Genomic DNA, 23,977 nt, shown 5'->3' on the forward strand with positions numbered 1-23,977 from the left:
GGGATTCGATCTTCCCGCGTCTGTCCAGATTACCTGAGCAGGGAATGCATACTCAATTTTATTCTACTATATTCTTGGTTTTAAGAGGTACATCTCCCTTTCTCCCCAACTTCAGTAAAGTAACCAAGTCTACAATGGGAGAACCCAGAGAGGGTCAGAGCCTGGGGGTTCATAGAGGGCTTCCTGGGAATCTTCGCAACCCAGGGGTCTCCCGCATTGCAGGCGGATTCTTTACCATCTGAGCCACCAGGGATGCCCTGTGCTGTACATAGTCGCTCAGTCGTATCCGACTCTTCGCGACTCGGTGCACTGTAACCCACCAGGCTCCTCTGTCCATGGGATTCTGCAGGCAGGAGCTCCCAATTATCATGTCCCGTGTATTTGCGCTTCCTGATTTCCGATGCACGCAGTAGTAACCGCAGTTTGCAGCAAGCAGAAGCGAGCAGAAGCTGGGAACAAGAGCTTAGTTCCTGATCAGGAACTTAACCTCTGGATCTCAGAGGCCAGAGGCTAGGACCTGGATTCCCAGTCGTTGCCTGCCGTGTTAAGAAAAAATTCGGGGGAGGAGGCAGAAGGTAAAGAGAAAAGTAAAGAGTTTATTGGAAAAGAAGAATACATGTGGAAAGACGCAGGGGCAAACTCTGGGGTTACACCTTTAGGAAGTTTAAATCTGTTGTAAGGGGGCAGTTTTCCAGATCTTGGTCTTCCTTCAGGCCAGTCATCTTGCTTTGTCCCCCCTCCCTCCCCTGAGGTGCCCACTCAACCCTCAGCCAAGATGAATCCGGAGGTGAAGTCTTCTGGGACCAGCAAGCCGCATTATGGCCTGGAATTATCCCCCGACTTTTGACACACTGGGAGCCTTTCTGCCGGCTTGGTGTGTCTCCCTTGTCCCAGAACGGGTGAGGGAGGGGAGCAGAGAGCCCTTAATCCTTTACTCAAACAGTGTTTTGCCCCTCTTTGTCCTTGCCATGATTATTATCTTAAGGTGTTTACAGGAGACAAAGACAGGCTATTTACCCTGTATCTGTTGTTACTTCCATTTCGGAGGGCAAACAGGAGGCTGATTGTAAAGGCCGAAACTGGAGCCCACCTATCTCCTGTCTCAGGAAATGCTAACAGAAGGCTAGTTGTAAGTATCCAGCCTGAAGCTCACTTCTTCCTGCCCCATGAAATAAAAAAAGGAGGCCAGTTGTAAATGTCTGAACTGGAGCTCGTCTGTCTCCTACCTCGTTCCCAGTTTGTTCTCCTGCTCCATGGCGCGAGGAGCATCACTGTGGCATGCCTTAAGGCTCAGGGTCATGTGAGCAACCTCACTAATTGGCTCAATACCCACGCCACCGCCGCCACCATCGCGAGTTCTACTGGCTCCCTAGCCCCAATTTTCAGAGACTTTACCTGACTTTGGGAGTATATTCTCATTTGTATGACTGTGACAGAATGTTCTTTTTTTTTTTAAGTCTTTATTGGATTTGTTACAATATTGCTTCTGGTTTTTTTGTTTTGTTTTGTTTTATTGTTTTGACTTTTTGGCCACAAGGCATGTGGGATCCTAGCTCCCCGACCAGGGATCCCTCACCACACCCCCTGCACTAGAATGTGACATCTTAACCGCTGGACTGCCAGGGAGGTCCCTAAATGTCCTGTGTTGGTGTAAGTGTCATTATCCCCACTTTGGAGGTGAGGAAACTGAGTCTCAGAGAAAAACTTGCCCTTGGCTTGACAGCTCGGCCAGGTGCTGCTCCCCATCCCTCCCTTAGCCCCACCCTGCCCCCTCTGAGTCATCGCTGTCTGGGATGGCTGTCTCCCCTGCTGGACTGTGAGCCCAGGAAGGTAGGGCTGAGACTGTCTTGGTCACCAATGTGTGTGCCTTTTGCCACACAGTAAAGAGTCAGACACGACTGAGCGACTAAGCGCAGCCCAGCGCAGGGCACGCACAGAGCCGGGGCTCAGCGAATGTAGGCTCAACTTCCTTACAGTCTGCCCTCCATATCCACGGATTCAGAAGCCACAGATACAGAGGATGAACTGTCCTAGGGCATTTTTTTGCTGGGCTTCAGTATTCAGCGATTTTTGGTATCTGTGTGTAGGGGGCAGGGGGGCATCCAGACCCAGTCCCCTCCACTTATACCAAGAGACAACGGTATTTTCAGTCCACTGTTGGTCCTCACTGATAGTGAGGACCTAGTGTATTCCATTGCTTAGAATGCATCAGTACAACAAGGCCAGGGACAACCGGAGAGCGGGGGGGGGGCTTACTCAAGGGCATCAATAGCAGGAAGCAGGGGTGATTGACAGCGTCTTAGAATGGCCGCCTCCTGCCTGCTCCACGCCTTTGTAGTCTCTGCTCCCTATGTCTGGAAGGCTCTTCTCTCAGATCTCTGTGTGGCTTCCTTCCTCACCTTCCTCAAGCCTTCCCTGAATCTTCCTCAAGCATCCTCTCAGCAAGACCTTCCCTGACTTCCCTATTTAAATTGCAATACACAGCACAGCACACACTGGATAGGCCCGAGGATGGTCCCCAAAATCTCCCGATCCTGATCCCTGGAACCTATGAATGTTCCCTCACGTGAGTCAACCAAAACCAAAACAAAACACAGAAGGTCCCAAATAAGAGTTTAGGGAATTCCCTGATAGCTCAGTTTGGAGAAGGCGATGGCACCCCACTCCAGCACTCTTGCCTGGAAAATCCCATGGAAGGAGCAGCCTGGTGGGCTGCAGGCCATGGGGTCGCTAAGAGTTGGACACAACTGAGCAACTTCACTTTCACTTTTCACTTTCATGCATTGGAGAAGGAAATGGCAACCCACTCCAGTGTTCTTGCCTGGAGAATCTCAGGGACGGGGCAGCCTGGTGGGCTGCCGTCTATGAGGTCACACAGAGTCGGACATGGCTGAAGTGACTTAGCAGCAGCAGCAGTGATAGCTCAGTTGGTAAAGAATCCCCCTGCAAGGCAGGAGACCGCGGTTTGATTACTGGGTCGGGAAGATCCACTGGAGAAGGGAAAGGCTACCCACTCCAGTATTCTGGCCTGGAGAATTCATGGACAGTCCATGGGTTTGCAAAGAGGCAGAGCAACTTTCACTTCACTGGTGGTCTAAGGGTTAGAATTCTGTGTTTCTACTGCAAGGGGCCGAGGTTTGAGCCTTGATCAGGGAACTAAGATTCCTCAAGTTGCATAGCATGGCAAAAAAAAAAAGGGTCTTAAGAATTGCAGTTCGAGATACATAGATTTGGGTAAAACTGAAGGATTATTCCAGGCTTCCCAGGTGGCGCTAGTGGTAATGCTGGGGACGATTGCAGGTTTGATCCCCGGTACAGGAAGATTCCCCGCAGAGAGATGCCGCGGAGCGACTAAGCCTGTGTGCCACAAATACTGAACCTGCATTCTGGAGCCCGCAAGCCACAACTACTGAGCCCGCATGCAAAGATCTTATATTTTGGTAGGTGTTCTGGATGCCTATGTTAAGACAATAGGTGATTAAAAGCTGAGGTTCTAGCCAGGCTGGGATGTGCAGAAGTCACACTTCCTCAATGGCCTCCCGGCTCCAGCTCCATTTTAGAGAGCTCTCTTAGCAATACTGACTGCATTTTTATTTTCCCCCTACATAAAGAGTATGCCTGCTGCTGCTGCTAAGTCACTTCAGTCGTATCCAACTCTATGTGACCCCACAGACGGCAGCCCACCAGGCTCCCCCATCCCTGGGGTTCTCCAGGCAAGAACACTGGAGTGGGCTGCCATTTCCTTCTCCAATGCATGAAAGTGAAAAGTGAAAGTGAAGTCACTCAGTCGTGTCTGACTCTTAGCGACCCCATGGACTGCAGCCTACCAGGCTCCTCCATCCATAGGATTTTCCAGGCAAGAGTACTGGAGTGGGGTGCCATTGCCTTCTCCAAAAGAGTATGCCTAAATAATGGCAAAAGGGAACTTGCAGGTGTGATGAAGGTGAGGGACTTGAGCTATCCAGGTGCATCCTAAGTATAATCAATCAGGTGTCCTCATAAAAGGGAGATTTGACAGCAGGACAGAAACAGAGGGAATTGGACAATAAAGCGAAATACATGCTGTGGGCTTTGAAGCTGGAGGAAGAGGGCAGCGCCAAGGAATTCAAAGAACGCAGCTCTAGAAGCTGGAAAAGGCAAGGAAATTGATTCTTCCCTGCAGCCTCCAGAGGGAGTGCAGCCCCGCGAACACCTTGATTTCAGCCCAGGGAAACAGACCTCTGATCTGACGAACTGCAAGAAAACAAATGAATGTTGGGGCATCCCTGGTGGCTCAGTGGTAATGAATCTGCCTACCAATGCAGGAGACACGGGTTTGACCCCTGGTCTGGGAAGATCCCTTAGTGGCCTCGGAGCAACTAAGCTGGTGCGCCACGACTAATGATCCTGTGCTGACTACTGAGCCCACGTGCCTAGAGCCCGTGCTCAGCAACAGGAGAGGCCACGGCAATGAGGAGCCCGAGCACTGTGACCTGGAGAGCAGCCCCTGCTCGCTGAAACTAGAGAAAGCCTGTGCAGCAACGAAGACTCAGCACAGCCACAAATAAATACAAAAATTATTTTTTTTAATGTGTGTTGTTTTAAGCCACCAAGTTTGTGGTCATTTGTGACAGTAGCCATAGGAAACGAATGAATACACCTGCAATCAAGCACAACATATCCACTTCTGCTTTAGTTTTTTTCCAAAACAGTGATCAACATCTGATGGACTCTATGTTTTTTGCTTATCATTTTGTGCATGGTCTGTCTCTTCTGCTAGCATGTCAGATGTACAAAATCAGGGGCATTTTATCAGTGGTTGATGACAGGGACAGAATGAAGGGACAAAGTAGGTGCTTAAATAGTTAATTCCCAGTAAGGGATTGTAAGTAGAAAAACAGACCCCTGAAAGTTAATGAACGCTGGTTTGCTTATCCACAAAAACAAGCAGGCTTGCTTAGCAACAAAACCAGGCAACAGAAGCACAGGACACGCCCCCAAACAATAAGACAATGATGGCATGAGCCCCACTCCCTGCCCAGTGAGCTCAATAAGTGAATGATGCCTAGAACATGCTCTCTGTACACATAAAACAGTAATTTGCAGACATAGCTTGACCACGCAGGGACAAGAAAACTCCCCTGCTCAACCTGGAGGAGGAGCTAATGATAAAAGCATGGCTTCTACTCAAGAAAGGTCTTCTCCCCCTCCTCACTCTTCCTTTGATTATGAAACTGTAGCCCACTAAGTTCTCAGGGCGGAACATTTCTCACTTCCCCCCTTGTCAGCCTCACAGTCGTCCTAGTCTAATAAATCCCTTCTTATTTATCACTTTGCTCTCGCTGAATTCTTCTCTGCACTGAGACCTAAAAGACTATGGTAGCAGAGCTCTCTGGACGCCCCCTGAAATGACACCTATGGATTTTATTAAGGATAATTTCAAATGTTTCATCCCTGGTCCAGGAGGATCCCACATGCTGCAGAGCAACTAAGCCCCTGCGCCACCACTTTTGAGCCTGTGCTCTAGAGCCGGGGAGCCCCAGCGTCAGAGCCCATGTGCCGCAGCTACTGAAGCCAACATGCTCCACAAAAAGAGAGGCCGCTGCAACGAGAAGCCCGCGCACCGTGACTAGAGAAACGCCTGTGCAGCGACGGAGACCCAGCACAGCCAAGAAGTAAAGAGAAATGGCAAAGTCAGCATACTTAGAAACATACAAGAAAATACCAGAGCAGACAGCTAAAGCAGTTGAAAGTAGAGGCCTCTGGAAAACAGACAGGAGTAGGGAGAGGTGGCAGAGGGGACCGTTTTTCTTCGTTGCACATATCTTAGTACCAGTACCATTTGATTTTTAAAGTATATTCATGAAAATTAATGGTCAGTGATAGAAAGGGTTACTCCTTATGGGGAGGAAGCATGCATAGACTGAGAAGAGGCACAGTGGAGCTTCTGGATAACGGAAATGTCATACGTCGGCTTTATCCAGTAGAACTTTCCGGGATGGTGAAAAAAGTTCTCTATCTGCACAGTTCAAAACAGTACCCAGTAGCTGTGTGACTACTGAGCATTTGAAAATTGTCTAATGTGAAGAAGTCTCTTACTTTGGCAGGTAGCACTTTTTATGCCTGGTTTTTCCTAACGTTGAGATGGCATCCCAGGCAAAGGGCCTTCTTTCTGAAGAATGTAGGGATGCTATTAATCGGATAGCATCTTACGAGCTGCATGTCAGTGATGCTTATTTATCTATGGCCTGTTATTACATTGAAGATTCAGAAGCACCTACTTTTCATACATTCTTCCAAGACCAAGCTGATGTGAAGAGGGAGCATGCAAAGCAGTTCATAAAATATCTAAGAAAATATAAGTGTAAAATCTGCCTTCCGGTGATTAAGAGGCCTGATATAGATAACTGGGGAACTGGTAAACAAGCTCTACCGTCTGCTCTGCAGTTGGAGAATGAGTTAAACAAGCTCCTTCAAGACCTGAAGGCCTCAGCTTCTAGGAATAGAGAAACCAATCTCTTATGCTTCACGAAAAAGTTCCTGGATGAACAGACCAGGAATATAAGCTATCTGGAATACCAGCTTAATTATCAGAAGGATTTGGAAAAGTCAACCCAGAGTGAAGGACAGCCTGAAAATGCCGCCGGACCATCTGGAACAGCAGGTCAAGAGACAGAATCTGCAGGCAACTCTCCAAGTCCTCCTGCCCAGAAGGTCCCAAAGTCAGCTCCTTAAGAATCCTGATCTCCATTCGACAGAAGTATGCTTTTCTTTTCATCTCAGATCCTAATCCTCCTTGTTGTACATGCAAATAAATGTGTTTTGCATTAAGTATAATTAAAAAAAATTGTCTAATGTGACTGAGGAATTGAATCCTTAATTTTTATTTAATTTAAATCAATTTAAATATTAATTTAAAATAATTTAAATACACCCATGAGTTGTTTTGGACATTGCAGATAATGAGAATGACAGGGAAAATGTTCAAAACATAATGTTTATAATGTTAAATGAAAAATAACAATTACAAACCATATGCATAGTATGGCCCAAATTTTAAAATCTATATCATACTGTATGTGAAGTTTTAAGAAAAGACTAGAAAGAAGTATACAAAAAAATTTTTTTAAGTGGAAGCTTTATGATTTGTAAAGAAATACAAATCAGAAGAGAGAAAGGCTTGTGATTTATCAAAAATCTTCATGGAGCAGTTTATGAAATAAAGAAGTGGGGCAGAAACCAAGGAAAATCACCCTTCAGGGGTCAGAGCCTCGAAAAGAACACATGGTAAAACCCTGCTGAAGATGATCTCACAACCCATCATTTCAGGACACACTAGGAAAAAAGCCACCGTGAGAACCAGCAGACACAGCAAATTACAGAAGCAGATGGTCCCAAACTAAAGATGGCAGAATTATCAGACATGTAGATCCCCTGGAGAAGGGAATGGCAAGCCACTCCAGTATTCTTGCCTGGAGCATTCCATGGACAGAGAAGCCTGGCGGGCTACAGTCCATGGGGTCGCAGAGTCCCACACGACCGAGCGACTAACACTTTCACCACTTTCTCTTCCATGTCTTTAAGCTTAAGTGTCAGCGCTCAGTCCTGCCCAACTCTGTGGGACCAGGCTCCTCTGTCTGTGAGATTTTCCAAGCAAGGATACTGGAGTGGGTTGCCATTTCCTTCTCCAGGGGATCTTCCCAACCCAGGGATCAAACCCAGGTTTCCCGCACTACAGGCAGATTCTTTACCGACTGAGCTACAAGGGAAGTCCAGTTTAAAGATGCTAAGAAAGAAGCAGCCAGGAATTTACCTGGTAGTCCAGAGGTTGAGACTCTGCGCTTCCACTTGCAGAGGTGTGGTGCAGTCAAAAAAAAAAAAAAAAAAAAAGGATAGTTGAAAGAGGGAGGATTGGATTCACACAAGAGAAACCTCTTCCAACTGCTGCTGCTGCTGCTGCTAAGTCGCTTCAGTCGTGTCCGACTCCGTGCGACCCCAGAGACAGCAGCCCACCAGGCTCCCCTGTCCCTGCGTTGGAGAAAGAAATGGCAACCCTTCCAAAGGGACTACTTTAAGACTGGTTTACCAAACATATTAACAATGACAAGCACTTATTAAGTCAGGATGGAATTCAAAGAGAAGGAAGTCAATTCCTGTGCAAACTACCTTTATTTAAAAAGGAAAATTCCCCGTTTTGTCGTCACACCAGCGCTATGTGAAGGCACTCGACTGGGGAGAGAGAGAGCAGGGACGTTGATAGAGGCAAAGACGCCCGCGCCTCACCTGGCCCCTGAAGGCTGCTGGTAGATAAGGGGCGCAGGTGACTCCCGGAGTAATCCAGTGGCGGTGACCCACTCCAGGCTCTGCTGGGATGGTGGGTTAGCTTGCTTTGGGGGCACCGGGGGGTGGGTTGGCAGTGGAAATAGGAGGCACTTCGGATGGGACCTGATTTGGCAAATGGGGGATCTCTCTTGCCCCGGATGATATTCCCAGCCCCACCACGACCTCCCACAGCTAAGGCAGGTTTCTACGTTTAAGGCTGGGGTTCTCGTTTTCCCCAGGGTTTCCAGAGAGCTGTTGGCAAGGACCCCACCGCTGCAAGGGCTTGGGGGTGCAGAGTGATGCAGCGGGAAGGGAGGAGGAGGTCTGGAGCGAAGGCAGCTGATGCTTCATCCTGTCTCGCTTGGAAACGTCCTTCTCTCCAGCTACACCTTACTCTTCTGAGGTTTCACCCTGGGGAAGAGCTGAGGGAAGGCAGGCTCTTCAGACGCCGGGAGCTCCCACCCTTTGGCTTCACCCCAAATGTAACACAGTCACCCAATCCACCCCCCAAACAAGTGGACCGTCTCCATCCTCCCATCCCTTCCTCTCAGCATCTCGCAGACCACACAGGAATCCCCCGGCAAGCACCAGATGGAGCCTTCCAGTTGGCAGCGGGCTGGATGAAATGGAGACTTCCCCGTCGTAAAAGAGACGTCCGCCTCTCCCGCCCACCATGGCCGTCTGATTGGGACCCACCTGCCACCTATGCCCTAATTAAAGGCATCTTCTTGTCTCCCAGGAAAGTCGTGAGATCTTCCTGGTCTCCTCCCCTTATCTAGCAGACTCTCCCTCAATCCTACCGCCATTATATTAATGGATTCTTCCTCACCCTGCCCAGGGCAGTGTAACAAAAAGGTTCCATGCCGGTAATACACAATAAGTGCCCCCACCACCAAACTGGGATTCTTCATACTCCTCTTGGCTAAAATACATTCTTCTTTACCTCTCCATGAATATAATTAGGGATAATAAAAATATTTGCTTGAGCAGAAACCAATCACATAATCGGGAAAAGAAACCGGTGAGTACCCCTCAGGAGTACCACCAGCAAGGGGTTCTTCCTCTTCTAAGAAGGGATTTCCCTTACCTCCCCTGTTAGTATAATGGTCTCTTCCTCACCTCCCCACAACAGATAATGGACTCTTCTGACCGCCCCTCTGCCCCAGTATAAAGGGCTGTCTCTCTTGCCCTTCTCCCAACTCGTGGGATCAGCCCTTTCCCGAAACAGCCGTCAGGAGACCCGCACATTTCTTTTGGGCTCACCCCAAAGTAGTTCCGGGGCACGTAGCCCTCCTGGCCGCGCAGCGTGGCCCACCACCAGTCCGTCTCTTCTAGTCCGTCTCTCCGCAGCACGGTGACCGAATCGCCCTCTCGGAAAGACAGCTCGTCCCCAAACTCCGCGCTGTAGTCCCAGAGGGCGTACACCACCCCGTTGTACATCAGCCCCATGCTCTGCTCCACGTCTGAAACAGGAAACCGCAGGGATGGTCAGCGCCCGGTCCCGGGCGGGCCAGGAACACTCAGGGTCGGAGCCTGAGATCCGACACCAGCCCCATCTCGGGGAATAAGCTCCTATTAAAGTTGTGTGTGTAGCGCTGTCTGGAGGGGGGCGCCTGAGCTGCATTCAGCTGCTGGGACTGGGAGTCTCTAATGGGGTGCATCAGGCCTGGCCACGAACCCCCAGGGAAAGGTCGGTGTCTCCGTTTCCTCTTATACCTAGTTAAGTTCCCGGACCACTCCTAGAAGTGTAATTGTCTGCAGCCCTCCCCACCCCAACCGCCCCCCACTTAAGAGCTTCAGTCTCCATAGAGGACTCAAGCAGTCCTTCCAAGGGTACAGCCCTACTCCTCCCCCGGAAGTGGTCCCAACGCCCCCTTTCCAGATGGTGCAGTCTGCGCACTTCCCACTCAAAAGATAAAGTCTCCAAAGAGGATGTAATCGTTTTCCAGATAGTATAGCCCAGCCGCACCAACTCCCTTAAGTGGTAAAATGCTCAAGGACTTACCCCCTTTCCAAATGGTACAGCCCACCAGGCTCCCCCCTTAAATGGTCCAGCCCACCACGCTCCAATCTCTTCGCCCCTCCCTCCCCCTACAGGTGCGCTGTCCAATCTCTACTGCATTCTCACAAGACTCTCCGAGTCCAGGCTAGTAGCACGCTACAATCCTCGTATCTCTAGGCTCCCCCGACCTATGACAAAGGGGGTCACACTCCCCCCTAACCCGGAGGTCACAGCCCTCCTCCTCTTCGGTGGAAGGTCTACTTCTCCCCCTTCATCCCCCAGTCCCGGCCTGCCGCCGCTCACCGCTAAGCAGGTGTTACAGCCCCCTGGCTCCCACCTACATTCCGCCACAGCACAGCATGCTGTCCCGTAGTCCCTGCAGGCTCACCTCTTACATACGCTGTCCCACCCCTACGTCCTACAGCCTGCCCTACTCCAACTGTGTGACGCTCCGGAGCCCACCTTAGGCTACAGTTGACCCCGTCGCTCCAGACCCTAGGCACGTAGCCATGATACTGCCTACCTAGCTCCTCCCATCACCTGTTTAGATGATATGATCCCCGCCGCCCCCCGCTCCTGGAGATACATGGTACAGTCTCGTGTCTCCCTACAAGTGGAAGAGGCCCCAAGCCCCTCCCCAGAAGCCAGGGCCCGCTCACCGGTCACCTGTGTGGCACTGTATCTCCCCCAGGTAGCCCTGGGCCAGGAGACAGTATAGTTGGAGCGTCCAACTCCCCCACCCCCACAGATGGGAAGGCAGATAAAGCGGCGCAATCTCCGCAACCGCTCTCGTCACCACGGGAGTCCAGCTTGAGGGGCACGGTTGCCTTGCCCCCCTTTCCCTCGAAGGTGGCACAATCGGCTGCGTCACACACCCTTCTCGCACCTGCCAGGTGGGAGGCCCCGTCCGCCATCCCCGCAGGTGGTCCCTCCCGCCGGCCCCTCCTCGGTGATGCTGTCACAGGTCCGTACAGCCCCTCACCTCCCCAGGCATCCTCTCTCGGGAGCCGCAGTCGGCTTCCTTTCCCTGCCCAGTATCTCTAGCAGCTGGGCCCCTCGCCCCGCCTCGCACCTGCCAGGTAAGTGGCGCAGTCGGCGTAACCCTCGCGGTAGGGGTCGCACTTCTCGATGGCGGTGGCGCCGTCACTGAGCGTGGTGGCGAAGATGGCCGCGCCGTGCTGCACCAGCGCCGTGCAGATGGCCGTGTCGTTGCACGACGCCGCGCAGTGCAGCGGGGTCCTAGGCGTGGGAGGCGGGCATGAGCGGCCGCTCGGGACGCCCCCAGCGCCGTCCCCGCCCCACGCCGGCCGCGCGCGCCGTCAGGGCTCACCAGCCGTGGCTGTCCGGGGAGTTGACATTGGCCCCGGCCGCGATGAGGAAGTCCACGATGGGGTAGTTGGCGCCGCAGATGGCGTTGTGCAGGGCGGTGATGCCCTCCTCGTTGGGCTGGCTCGGGTCGTTCATCTGGACAGGCCAGGGGACCGGGAGGCTCATTCCGGCGTCGGGCCGCCCCACCCCGCCAGCCCTGCTCTCCCGCACTCGCGGCACTCACCTCCTTCACCGCCTGCTGCACCACCTCCAGCTCCCCGGTCAGTGCGGCGTCCAGAAGCAGCACCAGCGGGTTGAGGCGCGCACGGCGGACCTTGCGCGGGGACCCGGCCTTCCGCAACACCGAGCGCATCTCCTGGGGGACAGGGCGGGGATGCTTCAGTGGCTTGGGTTTGGAGGGGGAAACAGAGGCTTGGGAACCCGGTGACCGCTCCAGGTCATCCACCTAGACAGGGCTGGCTGGAATTGGAACCCAGAAAGGTACAGAGCCTGAGTCTAGAGGGCCATGGGGAGGAGGGTGCCTCAGTTCTAGTCGTCTCTGGTTCCCTACAACACTCAGGGCATCCAGAGATTTTGCAGTCTAGGGGCTTGAGAGGAGGCCCGGAGACCATCAGGTTGATGACTATGGAAGCCAGATATTCAATTCATAGTTTCATTTCATTTAGATAATAAACATGATGTTTCCAGGTGTTCATTTTAGATGTCTGAAGTTTGAATATTTGTCATACTATTCCTTCTGCTTTCCTATTTTTTATTTTCAAGTGTTCTCCTACAAAATTCATTTATTCTGAGCACAAAGCATTTGTGACTCCAGCCTTTGCTAACAATGATTTCAGGATTCTGGAATCGGAAGATCCCAAGAGCCACTGATTTCAAAATTCTGTTTCCAGTATACTGAGTCCAGAAATGCTAAAGTTGTGCCATTTCAAATTGCGGGGTACCCAGGACGTTGCATTCTCAAGATTCTGTGATTGAGAACTTGAATATTTTATGGTTAGAATTTCATTCCAAAAGATTGGAAGGAAATGCTCAAAATGTTCATCGTGGTTCTGAGTGCTTGTGATTTGGGCCTCTTCATTCTATTTTATCTATTTCTTCCTAGTTACTATGTGTTCCTTTCTAGTGGAAAATGCTCACTTAAAATAAAATCTTGTCTTATATTAGTGCCCTAATCTGTGATTTTTTTTGAATCAAATAATAAGTCTTTCATTTTCAGTTTGGGGACTTCAAGAATCAATACAACCAGGGTTTGTGCAACTAATTTTTTACTTCTGCTCTTCGCATCTTCAGTGTCCTAGGATTCTGAAATTTCAGTTTTGAGTTTGTTATGCCAGGATTTAATGGTTGAATGCTGTGAGTTTTCAAGTTTCTCTGTGGCCAGGACTTTGTGATTCTACTATGAGGCAATTTGACCATTTCAAGGCGTTTTTATTCTTCCATTCTTAATTCGAGATCCTGAGCCTCAGGATCTTGGCTGAGCCAACATTTCTTGGCTCCACCCTCAGGAAGGCCTAGGAATAGGCATTTTGGGGTCCACCTGGCCCCCACTTCTCTGGGGATTGTTTCCCTCCCCCTGTCTACCCATGCTGAGCAATTAAGATTATTCCATGTGACTATGCTCCCCACCCCCAGCCTAGATGCAGAAACCTGAACAAGATCAGCAGGAGACTGTCTCCTGGTCAAATGCTAACAGTAACAACAGTGGTTAACAGTTAAGTGCCAGGCACTATCCTAAGCATTACATTAATGTATTAAATTCTCACCACAACCCTGTAGTTATTCTCATTCCCATTTTACAGACGAGGAAACTGAGGTCCAGGGAGGCTAAAGGTCTGGCCCAAGGTTGCACAGCTAATAAGTACAGTGTAGCTGGGATGTGAACCCAGGCAGCCTTGCTCTGCAGCTGGGACACTTAATCACAAAACCCACAGGCTCAGAGACCAGAGACTGGTTCTTGAAAATTTGAATGGAAGAAGCTCCAACTAGAGTCAAAGGATACCATGGCTTACACTGAGAGGTCATTTTGATTCAGGGCTGGGTGGGCCATTTCTAGCCGTGGCACGGGCTTGCTGAGGTGTAAGAGGAGAGCGGATCTCCAGAGAAAGGGGACATGAGAAGCTGTGCAGCGGCTCAGGAGAGAAATGGTGACTGCCTTGATTCTAGCACGCTGTTCAGATCCTAGAATAAACCCTCTGTCCTGCCAAGACAAGTCATTTCCAGGTTGGAAGACTCTTAGATTCCTGAAGGGAAGCCCATGGCAGGGACAGGTTACTGGAGAGGAGCAGAGAAAGTCTCTATATGGTCAAGACTTCCAGATGCCCCTCCATGTATGTTCTCTTTCTTTGGACCCTTGGATTAAAAACTACATTTTCCAGCTTCCTTGCAATTGGGTTCCTGGCCAGTGGGATGCAGCAGCTGTGAGGTGTGCAATTTCCAGGTTCTGTCCTAAAAGGGAAGGGACACTTCCATATGCTAAGTGATATACCCTGGGTTCCTCCTGTATTACTTACCATGCTCTGTGGCTGCTCTGGTGGGCTGCTCTGGAGAGGGGCTGAGGGTGGGATGGGAGCCGGTGGGGCTGGAGCAGGGGGCCCAGCCCTGGCCTCAGATCCCTCAGTGATGGGGGACAGCTCAGGCTCAGGGCCCCCAGGCCCACCATGACGATGGAAGAGGCGGCTGATGAGCTGTTGGTATTGCTTCTTGTGGGTGGGGGGCAGGGCTGCAGCCGGGCTCTGCTCCATGGAGCCCCGGCGTTTGAGGGGCCGTGGAATCTCCGCCAGCACCCGGGCCACCTCCTCCAGCTCCGGCACTGACTGTGCCTCGGGCGGCAGCGCTGGCTGCAGCCGTGTGGGACTAAGGGGCCGAGTCACAGCACCTTCGTCTGCATCGCCAACCTCCAGCACGGGCAGCCCCTCCAGCTCTGGCTCAGGTTCCAGATCAGCGGGAGGTTTGGCGAGGCCTAGAAGGAACAAGCGCCCCATCAGAGGAGGGATCCCTGGAGCCCCTCAAGATTCCCTTCACACAGCTTCCAGGACCTGCCACCAAGGACTGATTTGTTCTGCGTCCCCAGGACAGTTCTTGCTCTCTCTGGGCTATAACTTCCTTGGGTTGTAAATAACAGACAACTATGACCTCCCCCATTCATCACACACTTAAGCTTGTGCCTTGTGCTTTCTCCATGCCTGTCTTACTGAATTCTCACCACTAGCTTGTAAAGCTGATATGACCATCATCTCATTACTACAGAAAGGGAAACTGAGTCTCAGAGAGGGCAAGTCAGTTGCCCAAAGCCACACAGCTGGAATCTGAACTCAGTTCTATCTCACTCCAGAATCTCTACTCCTACTATTATGATAGACTTGACTAAGACTCTCATCATTTCCTCTCTTAACATCTCAGGCAGACAATTGCTGGGACTAGAATCCTGGTATTTGATGGTCTCATTGCTGTTTCCTGCCTCTCGATCAGTTTCTAAAAGCAGGTTGAAATGTATAGTGCTTGTTCTCCTTGTTTTTCTTTTTATAATGGTCATTTTCTACATGATTTCATTGGATGCCCATCATAATCTATGAAGTAAGTATTATTCATCTCTCTTCACAGATGAGAAAATGAAAACTCATATGGGTTAATTAATTTATCCTGAGTCACACAGCATGTCGATCGCAGAGAGGGGCTCAAAACCCACTCTGTTTAAATCCAAGCCCTGAGCTGGTCTCACACCAAAAACTGTTAATAATTATTATGACTACTATGATAGTTACTGAGGGCTTAGTATACACAAGGCCCTATTTTAAAGCCTTTATAGGGATTATATAATCCAATACCATATCCCAGTGAGGTAGGTTCTACCACTATTTATCTTTTCCACTCAAGGAAATTGAAGTCCAAAGAGGTTATGTAACTTGCCAAAAGTCACACAGCATGCAGCCAGCCAGTCTGACTCCAGAGTCCCTGCTTAAGCACTGCGCTATGGCTAGTTCCTGAGCAAACCCCCAAGCTCATCTGGCCTTGTGCTCTGCAGGGACAGTGTCTGGAAACAGATATTTGGTTGTGATGGGTCCCCCAGCTGGTTTGGTCCCCAGCCATCTGTCCTCCCTTCACCCAGCCCTCCAGAACCCCCAGCACTGACTCACCTTCACTTACAGGGGCCCAAGTCTGTTGGGGGGCTTGGGGGGCTGGGGCAGGGGCTTGTGGCTGAGGCTGGGGTTGTAGTTGCGGCTGGGGCTGTGGGGGCAGCTGGGGCTGTGGTTGGGGCTGGGGCTGGGGGGGTGCCTGGGGCTGGGGAGGCATCTTAGGTGGGGGAGCTCGAGAGAAGATGGAGGAGCTCGGGAGCATGGCCCTGCTGGCTCCATGCTCCCAAAAAGCATTCTGCAGCTTGAATATCATGCTGAGGGGGATGGGGCGCTGGCGGGGGGCACTGCGGGGCTGCGGGCTGGAAGGAGGCATGGGGATGCGACTGACAGGCTGCCAGCTTCGGGGCAAAGTGCCTGACAGCCCCGTGGAGCCCAGTGATCGGCGGTAGCTGCCCACATCAGAACGCCTGTCGTTGGCCAGAGGGGAGACCTTGTAATTGCGGGGCAGAGTGGCGCTGGTGAAGTTGTCCTGGGGGAGAAAGAGGGAAGGAAGGAAGATAGAAAGGGCTCAGGTGGGAGGGCGATAGGCTTAAGGGGACGAAAGACAGGAGTGGAGGAAAGGACGAGGGAGGTCATGGCGAAAGGCAAGAAGGGAGAGAAGGAGCGGAGGGCAGAGGAGACAGGGAAAGAAAAGAGGGTCGGGGAGGGGGCGGAAATCCAGGATAAAGCCAGGGGAGGGTATGGAAACTGCGGGAGCAGCCAGAAAGGGGAGACTAGTCCTGACCCCACAAAACCCCTCCCCAAGTTTCTCTGGCTGCTCACCTTGCCGGTGGCCCCCAGCCCATCCAGGCTGCTCTCTCTCCAGGGTAACAGCTGCAGGCCTGGCGAAGCAGGCCGCGGGAAGACATCCAGACCTGTGAGGTGAGAATCATTAGCGTCTGGGGGATGCCTCTCCGGTTCCCCCACCCTCTGGCCTTCCATCACTCACGTTCATAGCTCGCAGTTTGCGAGGGCTTCTTCTCATAAGCCACGTCCAGGTCGGACTCGTTCCAGGCTTTGGGGGGCCGCCGGCGCAGCGTTAGGTCGTCTGGGGGAGAAGTTGCTCATGAGGATCTCGGGTGGGAGTAGGGGAAGAGAGGCTGGTCCCGGGCTCTGCACCCCTCGCACCCGCCAAGTAGAGCCCCGCGGTTCACCTTGAGCGCGCAGAGGCGGGGCGAAGGCGCTGCCGCCTGCGCCCAGCAGAGGGCTCCCAAAGGCAGCCGGCGCGTCGTAAGCTGTGGTCCCGGGGCGAGGCGAGGGCCCGCGCTCCGGGAAGAAGGCCTGGGGCCCTTCCGCCAGGGGGCTGCCACGCGGGGAGCCGGCGCGGCCCAAGAAGTCAAAGGGCGTGGGGGGACCCTGCTGTCGGAGCGGGCCGGGTCGAGGGGAGGGCGCCCGGCCGTGGGGGCTGCCTGCGCCATCGAAGGCGCGGGGCCGGGGCGAGGGCGAGCGGTCTAAGCTGCCGTAGGCGTCTGGTTGCAGGTAGAGCTGGGTGCGCGGTGACGACGGCCGGCCCTTCGCGGATAGCGAGCTATAGGGGAGCAGAGCTGGCGCGCTCTCCGAGCGTCCGAATGGGGCGTCTGCGCCGTCGGTGGTCGCCTTCCGGGAGGGCCCGCGGCTGCCCAAGGGCTCGGGGACAGGGCTGGTGCTGTACCGGGGCAGCTGTGGGGACATTGTGGGGTCAAAGGAGACGTTAGTAGAGGGTTGGTAAGTCAATCGATAGCGGTGATCGAGAGCCAACCCTGGAGAGGTAGGCGGGGCTGGTGATTCAGGCCTAGGGAGCCCTGCCGTCGGGGCTGGGGCCAGCACACACAGTGCCTTTGTGCCGCTTAGAAAAAAGCCCCTTTTCTTCGGAGGGTCCTGACAAACGTCCACTTCCACTGGCTCCCTTTATCAGATACCCTTAAACAGCCCACCGCCTGCCCCAGGAGACAGGCTTGCCTGAACTCCTGGCCAAAAGAAGCTGACTTTTCTGGGGGCCAGGGTGGGGACCAGGACCCGTGGGCTCACCCTAGCCGGCGCTGCGGCCTGCGAGCCAAGAGGCGCCGCGGGCGAGTCCGACCACAGCGACTCCAACTGCTTGGTCAGTTCGTCCACCTTGGCCGCCGCCGTGTCCAGCTCCATCTGCTTCAGGTCCATGTGCTTCATGGCTAGAGCTGGGCGGGCGGGAGTGGCAGTGAGGACCGGGACCGTGGGCCCCGCCCCGCCCCCGAGGGCCGCGCCCCGACAAGCCCTGCCCCCTACCCCAGCTCACACTGGAATTTCAGGTCCAGGATGTCCCCCGAACTCTGGAACGCCTCGCTGTCCATGGTGCCGGCCGGCCGGAGCGGGGCGCCTGCGTTTGGGGAGGCAGGGGCCGGGGAGAGTCTGCTCAGGGCCCGCCTACAGGGAACCTGGGGCCCTAAGGAGCACGAGGGTGCCTTTACTCTCCTAGTTCCTTCCACTGGAAGTTCTGTGCCTCTCCATCGCCCCTTCTGGGAAATGCCAACTCCTGCAAAACCCTCTGGCTCAGGACAATTCACTCTCTTTATGTGACTCCTTGTTCATCTCTGTCACAGCCTTAGAAAAACTGGATCATTCCTTCAACCATTATCCACTGACCACCTACTATGTGCCAGGCATTATAGTGAACAGAGGTTGCAATAATAATAACTATCAATTACTGAATGGCTACTAGGGACCAAGAGACACTGCTAGATGCTGGGGATCTTTTTAAAAATAATGATGGCGTTGCCTTCTATATGTGCCTACTATGTACCAACTCAATGGACATGAGTTTAAGCAAACGCCGGGAGATGGTGAAGGACAGGGAAGCCTGGGGTGCTGCAATCCATGGGGTCGCAAAGAGACACGACTGAGCAACTAACAACAACATTATGTGCCAGGACCTTTGCTAGTTGCCTGAGGGTTTAATGAAATAAAGCAACAACTATTTATTGAGAGGTCACTGTCACCTAGAATTGTACCAAGTGCTTTACACCCAATACCTTATCCCAAGATCAAAACTTCCATAGCAGGCATGAAAGTGAGGCTCAGAAACATACATTTCAGATCACGCTGCAAGAAGTCAGCATACTGTTTCACATCTGAACCTAACCTGACATTCTGGGTCATTTCCATCAGTCTGGAGGGGCTCCAGAGGACAGGGACCACTCAGCTTCCTCTCCCGAGTCCCCGCCCAGAGCAGACTCAGTGTGTTCACACGGGCCCAGTGTCAACAGAAGAACTGGGAGGTGACCAGGGGCCACTGAAGTCACCAACCCAGTGGGAAGGAGCCAGGCCCCCAGGAACCAGTTGGGCCAGCACCACCCCCATCTCCATGGTAACCGCCACGCCCGCCAAGTCTGCCACCTCCCGGCTGCACCAACCGGCTGCTTAGCTTTGATTTAGGGTGCAGGCGTGGGCAGCAGGGCGGGCTGGGGCATGCTGATTCTGGCTTCAGTCTGGGAAGCCTCGGAACAAAACCTGTTGGGGCTGGTGGCTCATTTGCGTGTGTTAGGAGTGTGTGACCTTGGACTCGGAGTCCCCTCCACTCCTTGGGCCTCAGTTTCCCCCAACTGTGAAAGGAGGAAGCAAATCAGCTATTCTAAGAGGTCTCCTTAACCCCTCAGAGCCCTAGATTCTGCAGTTATAAGGATCTTGAGGTTGTAACTAAATTCCTACAGAGCCTAAAACCCTCCGCTTGAGAAGTCTATGGTTTGAAAGTTCTGAGTTCGAGTCTATCTTTGGAACATTCTAGAATTCTCCACTTTGCCTAGCCTAGATTTCTCTGTCTTCCTGCACCAAGTTCTACCTATTCCAGGATTCCAAAGTCCTAAAAGTCTAGGTGAACGTCTGGTTTAGTGGAGCTGCTGAAAGTACAGTTAAGAATTCAAACCTGGCAGCACCACTGTCCCACTTGACCAGATAGCCTCAGTTTCCTGATCTGTAAAATTAGAATCAATAGCAGTTCATTTCAGAGGACTGTTGTGAGGATCCAACTGGCCAGAAAGTGCAAGAGGAATTAAGGTTCTGAGAATTGAGGCCTCAAAAAGTAGAGACTATAGGAACCAAAACTCAGCATCTTTTAGAATCTTAGCGATACATAGGAAACACTCTGTTAAAATATAAAAACGAACGATCTGTGCTACCTCCAGGGCCAGCATTCTGGTAGCGAGTGGTTCTTTGGGGGAGTTTCTGATTCTCAAATTCTAAGACACATCCCACGCTGATATCCTCTGGGTCTAAGGAAATGCCAGGGCTGGGAGTGGAGCCGTCCCGGGGCAGACGCGGGCGGAGGGGGCGTCGGGGCCGCCAGGGGGCGCTCCAGGTCACGACACGACCCCACTGAGAGCAGACCTCGCCTGAGCTCAGACACCGGGAATGCGCGGCGGGCCCAGGCAGGTGCAGCATCTCCCGCGGCAGGGGAGCGGGGACCGGGCGGGGCGCAAGGGTGGCGCGGGCCGCGCCTCTGCTCGCGGCCCCTGTCCTCCACCGCCAGGTCCTCTCCACCTGGCGCCCCTCTCCTCCGCTCTTAGGTCTCCTTTCCCAGCATCTTCTGCACCGCAGCCAGGTTCTTTGGAATTAAAAATCAGGGGCGGAGGTGGAGGTCCTGGAGGAGGCATCCTCCGTAGGAACCGGGTCAGAATGCTAGGCGGACTGGCAATACCCAGGTTGGAATCTTCCGCTGGGAGCCCCCCGCCCCACCCCACCCATCCCTCCCTGGGACTTGGTTTCCTCCTCTGTGGACGTCTGTGCAACGAGCTTGGGCCTTCCCATTCTTTCAGTTATTTAGCTTCTGTGTGCCTTAGTTTCCTTAAGTGTATAAAGGGGGAATCAATACCTTCACCTCAAAGAAGTGTGACGTTTGAATGACACAATTTATGTAGAGTTTAGAACACTGCAGGGCACAAAGTAAAATTCACAGGGATAAGATTCCTAGTTCCCAGGCCTGGAACAGAGAGCTCAAAACCCAAAGTGACTGCTTTTCTCCGAAAAGGCCCTTTCAGATCTTTCTGAGATTCTAAAAGCCCTGAGCTTTGACCCTTCTGTCTTGACTTCAGTCCTCAGATTTCAGAACCCAAACTGTGGCCTCTATGACTCAGCTTGCCCCCTCCTGTCCATATAATGGCTGTATTGTGCAAGCCCACCACCACCAATCCCATCCCATCTTCTCCCCTGCGTTCCTGAGTGCTGGCCATCTCTAGTTCTGGCTCATTCCAGGGCATAGGAATCCCTGGAAGATTCCAGACAGAAGGTGGCGAGAGCTGAAGGTATCGCCTTCACTCCAGCCTCAGTTTCCCCAATGGACCAAAGAGAAGTCATTCCCTGGGGTAGGATCAGCAAACCCCAGTGGAAGACCTTTGGGCAATTGCCGGAGACTTGTGTAGACAGTGGGAACCATCTCTCTACCTGCCAGCCCTCAGCCTGGCACGCTGTGAGCTCTGCCTTGGCAGCCACGGTTATTATTTTTAATTTCATCCCAGGCTATCAGCAAATGCCCTTCAAGCCCAGACATTAGGAAGTTCTTCCCTCTCTCACCAGAACCTCCTGGCTCCCCCACCCCCTTGTATAATCCCTTCACGTGACACATAGGGGTGGAGAGAAGGGGGAGTCTTGGGAGGGAGGTGCCCGGCGGCTGCCCTCCCCCAGCTTCAAGGACAGACACACACCTCCAGAATTAGCCTCTATCCTCCCTTATCTGCCACACTACCTCAGGTCAGACAGATGGGAGGGGAGGCGACATTTCTCACCTCAGGGTCAGGGCCAGGAGCCCTAGGAGAGAAGTCAGTCAGAAAATCCGGTGGGAGGGGATGGAATCCTGACGCCCAAGAGAGCTGTGTGGAAGGGGGAGGGCAAATCCTGACCCCCAACGCTGCTGCCACTATGACCTCTATGACTCAGCTTACCCCCTCTTCTCTGTATAATGGCTGTATTGTGTCCAGCCTTGCAAGGCCCCCCTCAACCCCACCCCACCTTCTGGAATTCTGCCCTGGATTCTAGAACCCTCTTTGCAAATCCCAGATATTTCCCACCTTCAAGGGGTAATAGGAGGTTCCCCGCCCCCGCCAGGGGGCGCCCTGGGGCGGAGGTCCCTCCTCTGGTTAGGCAGGTCTGACGCCCCGGCTAATGACATGTTGGGGATCCTGCAGAGGCACAGAGAAGGTTGGAGACCTGCCCTAGTCCTCCCCACCCCAACCCCGGCCCCCACCCCAGAGCCAGAAAGAGGGGGGAACGCCGGGGCACAGTCTTCAGAGGGACCGAGGGTGTTAGTTCTGATTCATTTCAGGAACCCAGGTTCCACTATCCCCACCCCATCCCTAATTCTGCTCCCAGACCTACCTAAAGACTCGGTCGAAAAGGCAGCTGAAGGGTGGCAGGGATGGCCGCCCATTCCAGAGCCCCAGCAGTCCAAGTCTCCCATTTCTCCCCAAGAGATCCGATATCCCAATTCTACTCAAGGATTCAGGATTCCTAGAGCTCCCAATTCGAGAGACTGAGGAGTCCCAGTTCCGAACCTCTCCCCAGAACTACGGTGTCCGCGCCCACCCGTCCAAGAACTCAGGCATTCGAGCCCCCTTTCCTTCTGCCCAGTAAAGCAAGCATCCAAGTTTTAGCCTTCTAATGTCCCTGGAGTCCTGCGCACTCCCAATTCCGCCCTGGGACTCGGCGTCCTAGCCTCTTCAGGACCCTCCCCGGGACGCGAGTCTCGGGCTCCACCAGAGCCGCTGAACCCAAGGGGGTGTAACTCACAGATCCGGGGCAGACTTTGGCACCGGGGGGCTTCCTCCGGCTCCGGCTCCGGCTGTGGGGAGCCGAGGACGGGGCGGGGCAGGCGCCGGGAACAGGTTAGACGACGTGACTCCGACCGGAGGGAGGCGGGTCTCGGAGGGGAGGGGGAGTGGGGGGTCGCCTCGAGCACTTTGGGACTTGTAGTCCCGGAGGAGCGGGACATAGCCGGGTACGTTCCCATTCAAACTGACATAAAGTCCATTTCACAGACAGGAAGGGCGAGGTCGAAAAGCCAAGGGTGACCTAACTAAGTAAACAGAATTCAGACTCTCACCTAGCTGTGGTTGCAAGAGACGAAATCCTGAGCCCCTGCCCCACCCCTCCAGGCTCAGTTTCCCTCTTCTTGAATGAAGATTTGGACACTACCGAAGAGGCAGAAAGTTACAGAGGCTGGGGGAGACACATATCCCGCCCCCAAGGCGATAAGAGGGCCTCGCTAAAATTAGTATCCCCCCGGTCTCTGAGCCTCAGTCTCTCCATCGGTAAAAAGAGTGATCTTGACAGAATTTCGCAGCTACGGCTTCCAAAGTTGGAGGCTGGGACTACAACTCCCAGCAGCTTTCTTGACTGACGTCCGGCGCCACCCAGTCTCGCATCCTCTGGGAACTGTAGTCCCGGAGCTCGCAGGGGCGGCGCCCTCCTGTCTCGCCCACGCACGGGAAACAAGATCCTGGGAAGAGGCAACCCGTCCTCTCTCCCTGAGCCTCCCTCCGCTCTGGGTAGCCGCTGGCTCGCTGAGAAGGTGGGCGCCCCAGTTCTAAAGTAGGATCCGCAATCTCGGCAGAGGGGGCGGGAATCAGCGCTGACACACCGGTCAGGAATGCAGTCTGGCCACCCTGTCTAGTCACCGTCCCGCGGCTCCGCCTGTCTCCCCACGCGGCACGATTCCCGTGGGAAGGGACGTGGGCGTGTCCCCCAGATCTGCGTCCACGTGCCGCTGTTTACACGCGTCCAGGGACAGAGAGGGGGCACTGATCAGGACTTCTACTCATTCCTCCTTACTCAAAGCCTTTGGAAATGCCCCCCACGCACGAGACTAAATCCTCGAGGGAATCGACCCGTTTCTGGCCCACTGCCTTTCCCCCTAGTCCGCACCCCGCCACGCGTGTCCAACTCGGGAGCCCGGAGACTTCTTCCCGGGATCCACAGGCTCCTCCCCCTGTATTTCCCGCTCCCCTGGAGCCCCGAAAGCCCGCCCCTGGCTGGTAGTTAAAAGCCCTCATTCCTCGGCTTTCCCACCTCTCCCAGTCAAGTTCTGAACTTCCGAGGCATCTGGGCCTCCCTAGAAGGGTTTGTAACACTAAAACCACAGTCCTGACCACCTGGACCCTTACCGCTCTCTTTAAGGATTTCAGACCACTCGATCTTCCTGTCTCTTTAAGAGTTAGGGCCTATGAATGTGGCCCCTTTAAGGCAACGTTGGACCAAATCATGTGTGAAAGCTGTGGGGATACCCGCCGGGACC

The 23,977-nt window shown here is 53.3% G+C and overlaps 1 protein-coding gene across 3 annotated transcripts; it reads right to left on the bottom strand.

Moving 5' to 3' along the window:
• On the bottom strand, positions 8,126–23,900 carry PPP1R13L (protein phosphatase 1 regulatory subunit 13 like). 3 transcript variants are annotated; one of them, XM_018062597.1, is made up of 13 exons: positions 23,847–23,900; positions 17,996–18,076; positions 17,752–17,897; positions 16,899–17,403; positions 16,694–16,792; positions 16,528–16,619; positions 15,766–16,234; positions 14,143–14,591; positions 11,856–11,987; positions 11,634–11,767; positions 11,376–11,542; positions 9,565–9,764; positions 8,126–8,723 (listed from the first exon to the last, which is right to left on the bottom strand). In XM_018062597.1, the coding sequence occupies exons 2-13, from the start codon at positions 18,048–18,050 to the stop codon at positions 8,685–8,687; spliced, it is 2,487 nt and encodes an 828-aa protein (XP_017918086.1). In that variant the 5' UTR covers positions 18,051–18,076; positions 23,847–23,900; the 3' UTR covers positions 8,126–8,684. The 3 variants fall into 3 exon arrangements, with proteins under 3 accessions (XP_017918086.1, XP_017918085.1, XP_017918087.1); XM_018062596.1 differs by lacking the exon at positions 23,847–23,900 and adding an exon at positions 22,474–22,593; XM_018062598.1 differs by lacking the exon at positions 23,847–23,900 and adding an exon at positions 21,474–21,654.

This window comes from Capra hircus, chromosome 18 (genome assembly GCF_001704415.2).
Source record: "Capra hircus breed San Clemente chromosome 18, ASM170441v1, whole genome shotgun sequence".
In the NCBI taxonomy this organism is placed as follows: Eukaryota; Metazoa; Chordata; class Mammalia; order Artiodactyla; family Bovidae; genus Capra; species Capra hircus.

What these genes read in the sequence shown, in the direction of transcription:
- PPP1R13L (XM_018062597.1), bottom strand. Translation starts at nt 18,050, where the DNA reads ATGGACAGCGAGGCGTTCCAGAGTTCGGGGGACATCCTGGACCTGAAA. An exon ending in CCTGGACCTGAAATTCCAGT is followed by an intron (nt 17,898 to 17,995) that starts GTGAGCTGGGGT and finishes CCGCCCGCCCAG; the next exon opens with CTCTAGCCATGAAGCACATG. An exon ending in TTGGGCCCCTGTAAGTGAAG is followed by an intron (nt 14,592 to 15,765) that starts GTGAGTCAGTGC and finishes TGTTCCTTCTAG; the next exon opens with GCCTCGCCAAACCTCCCGCT.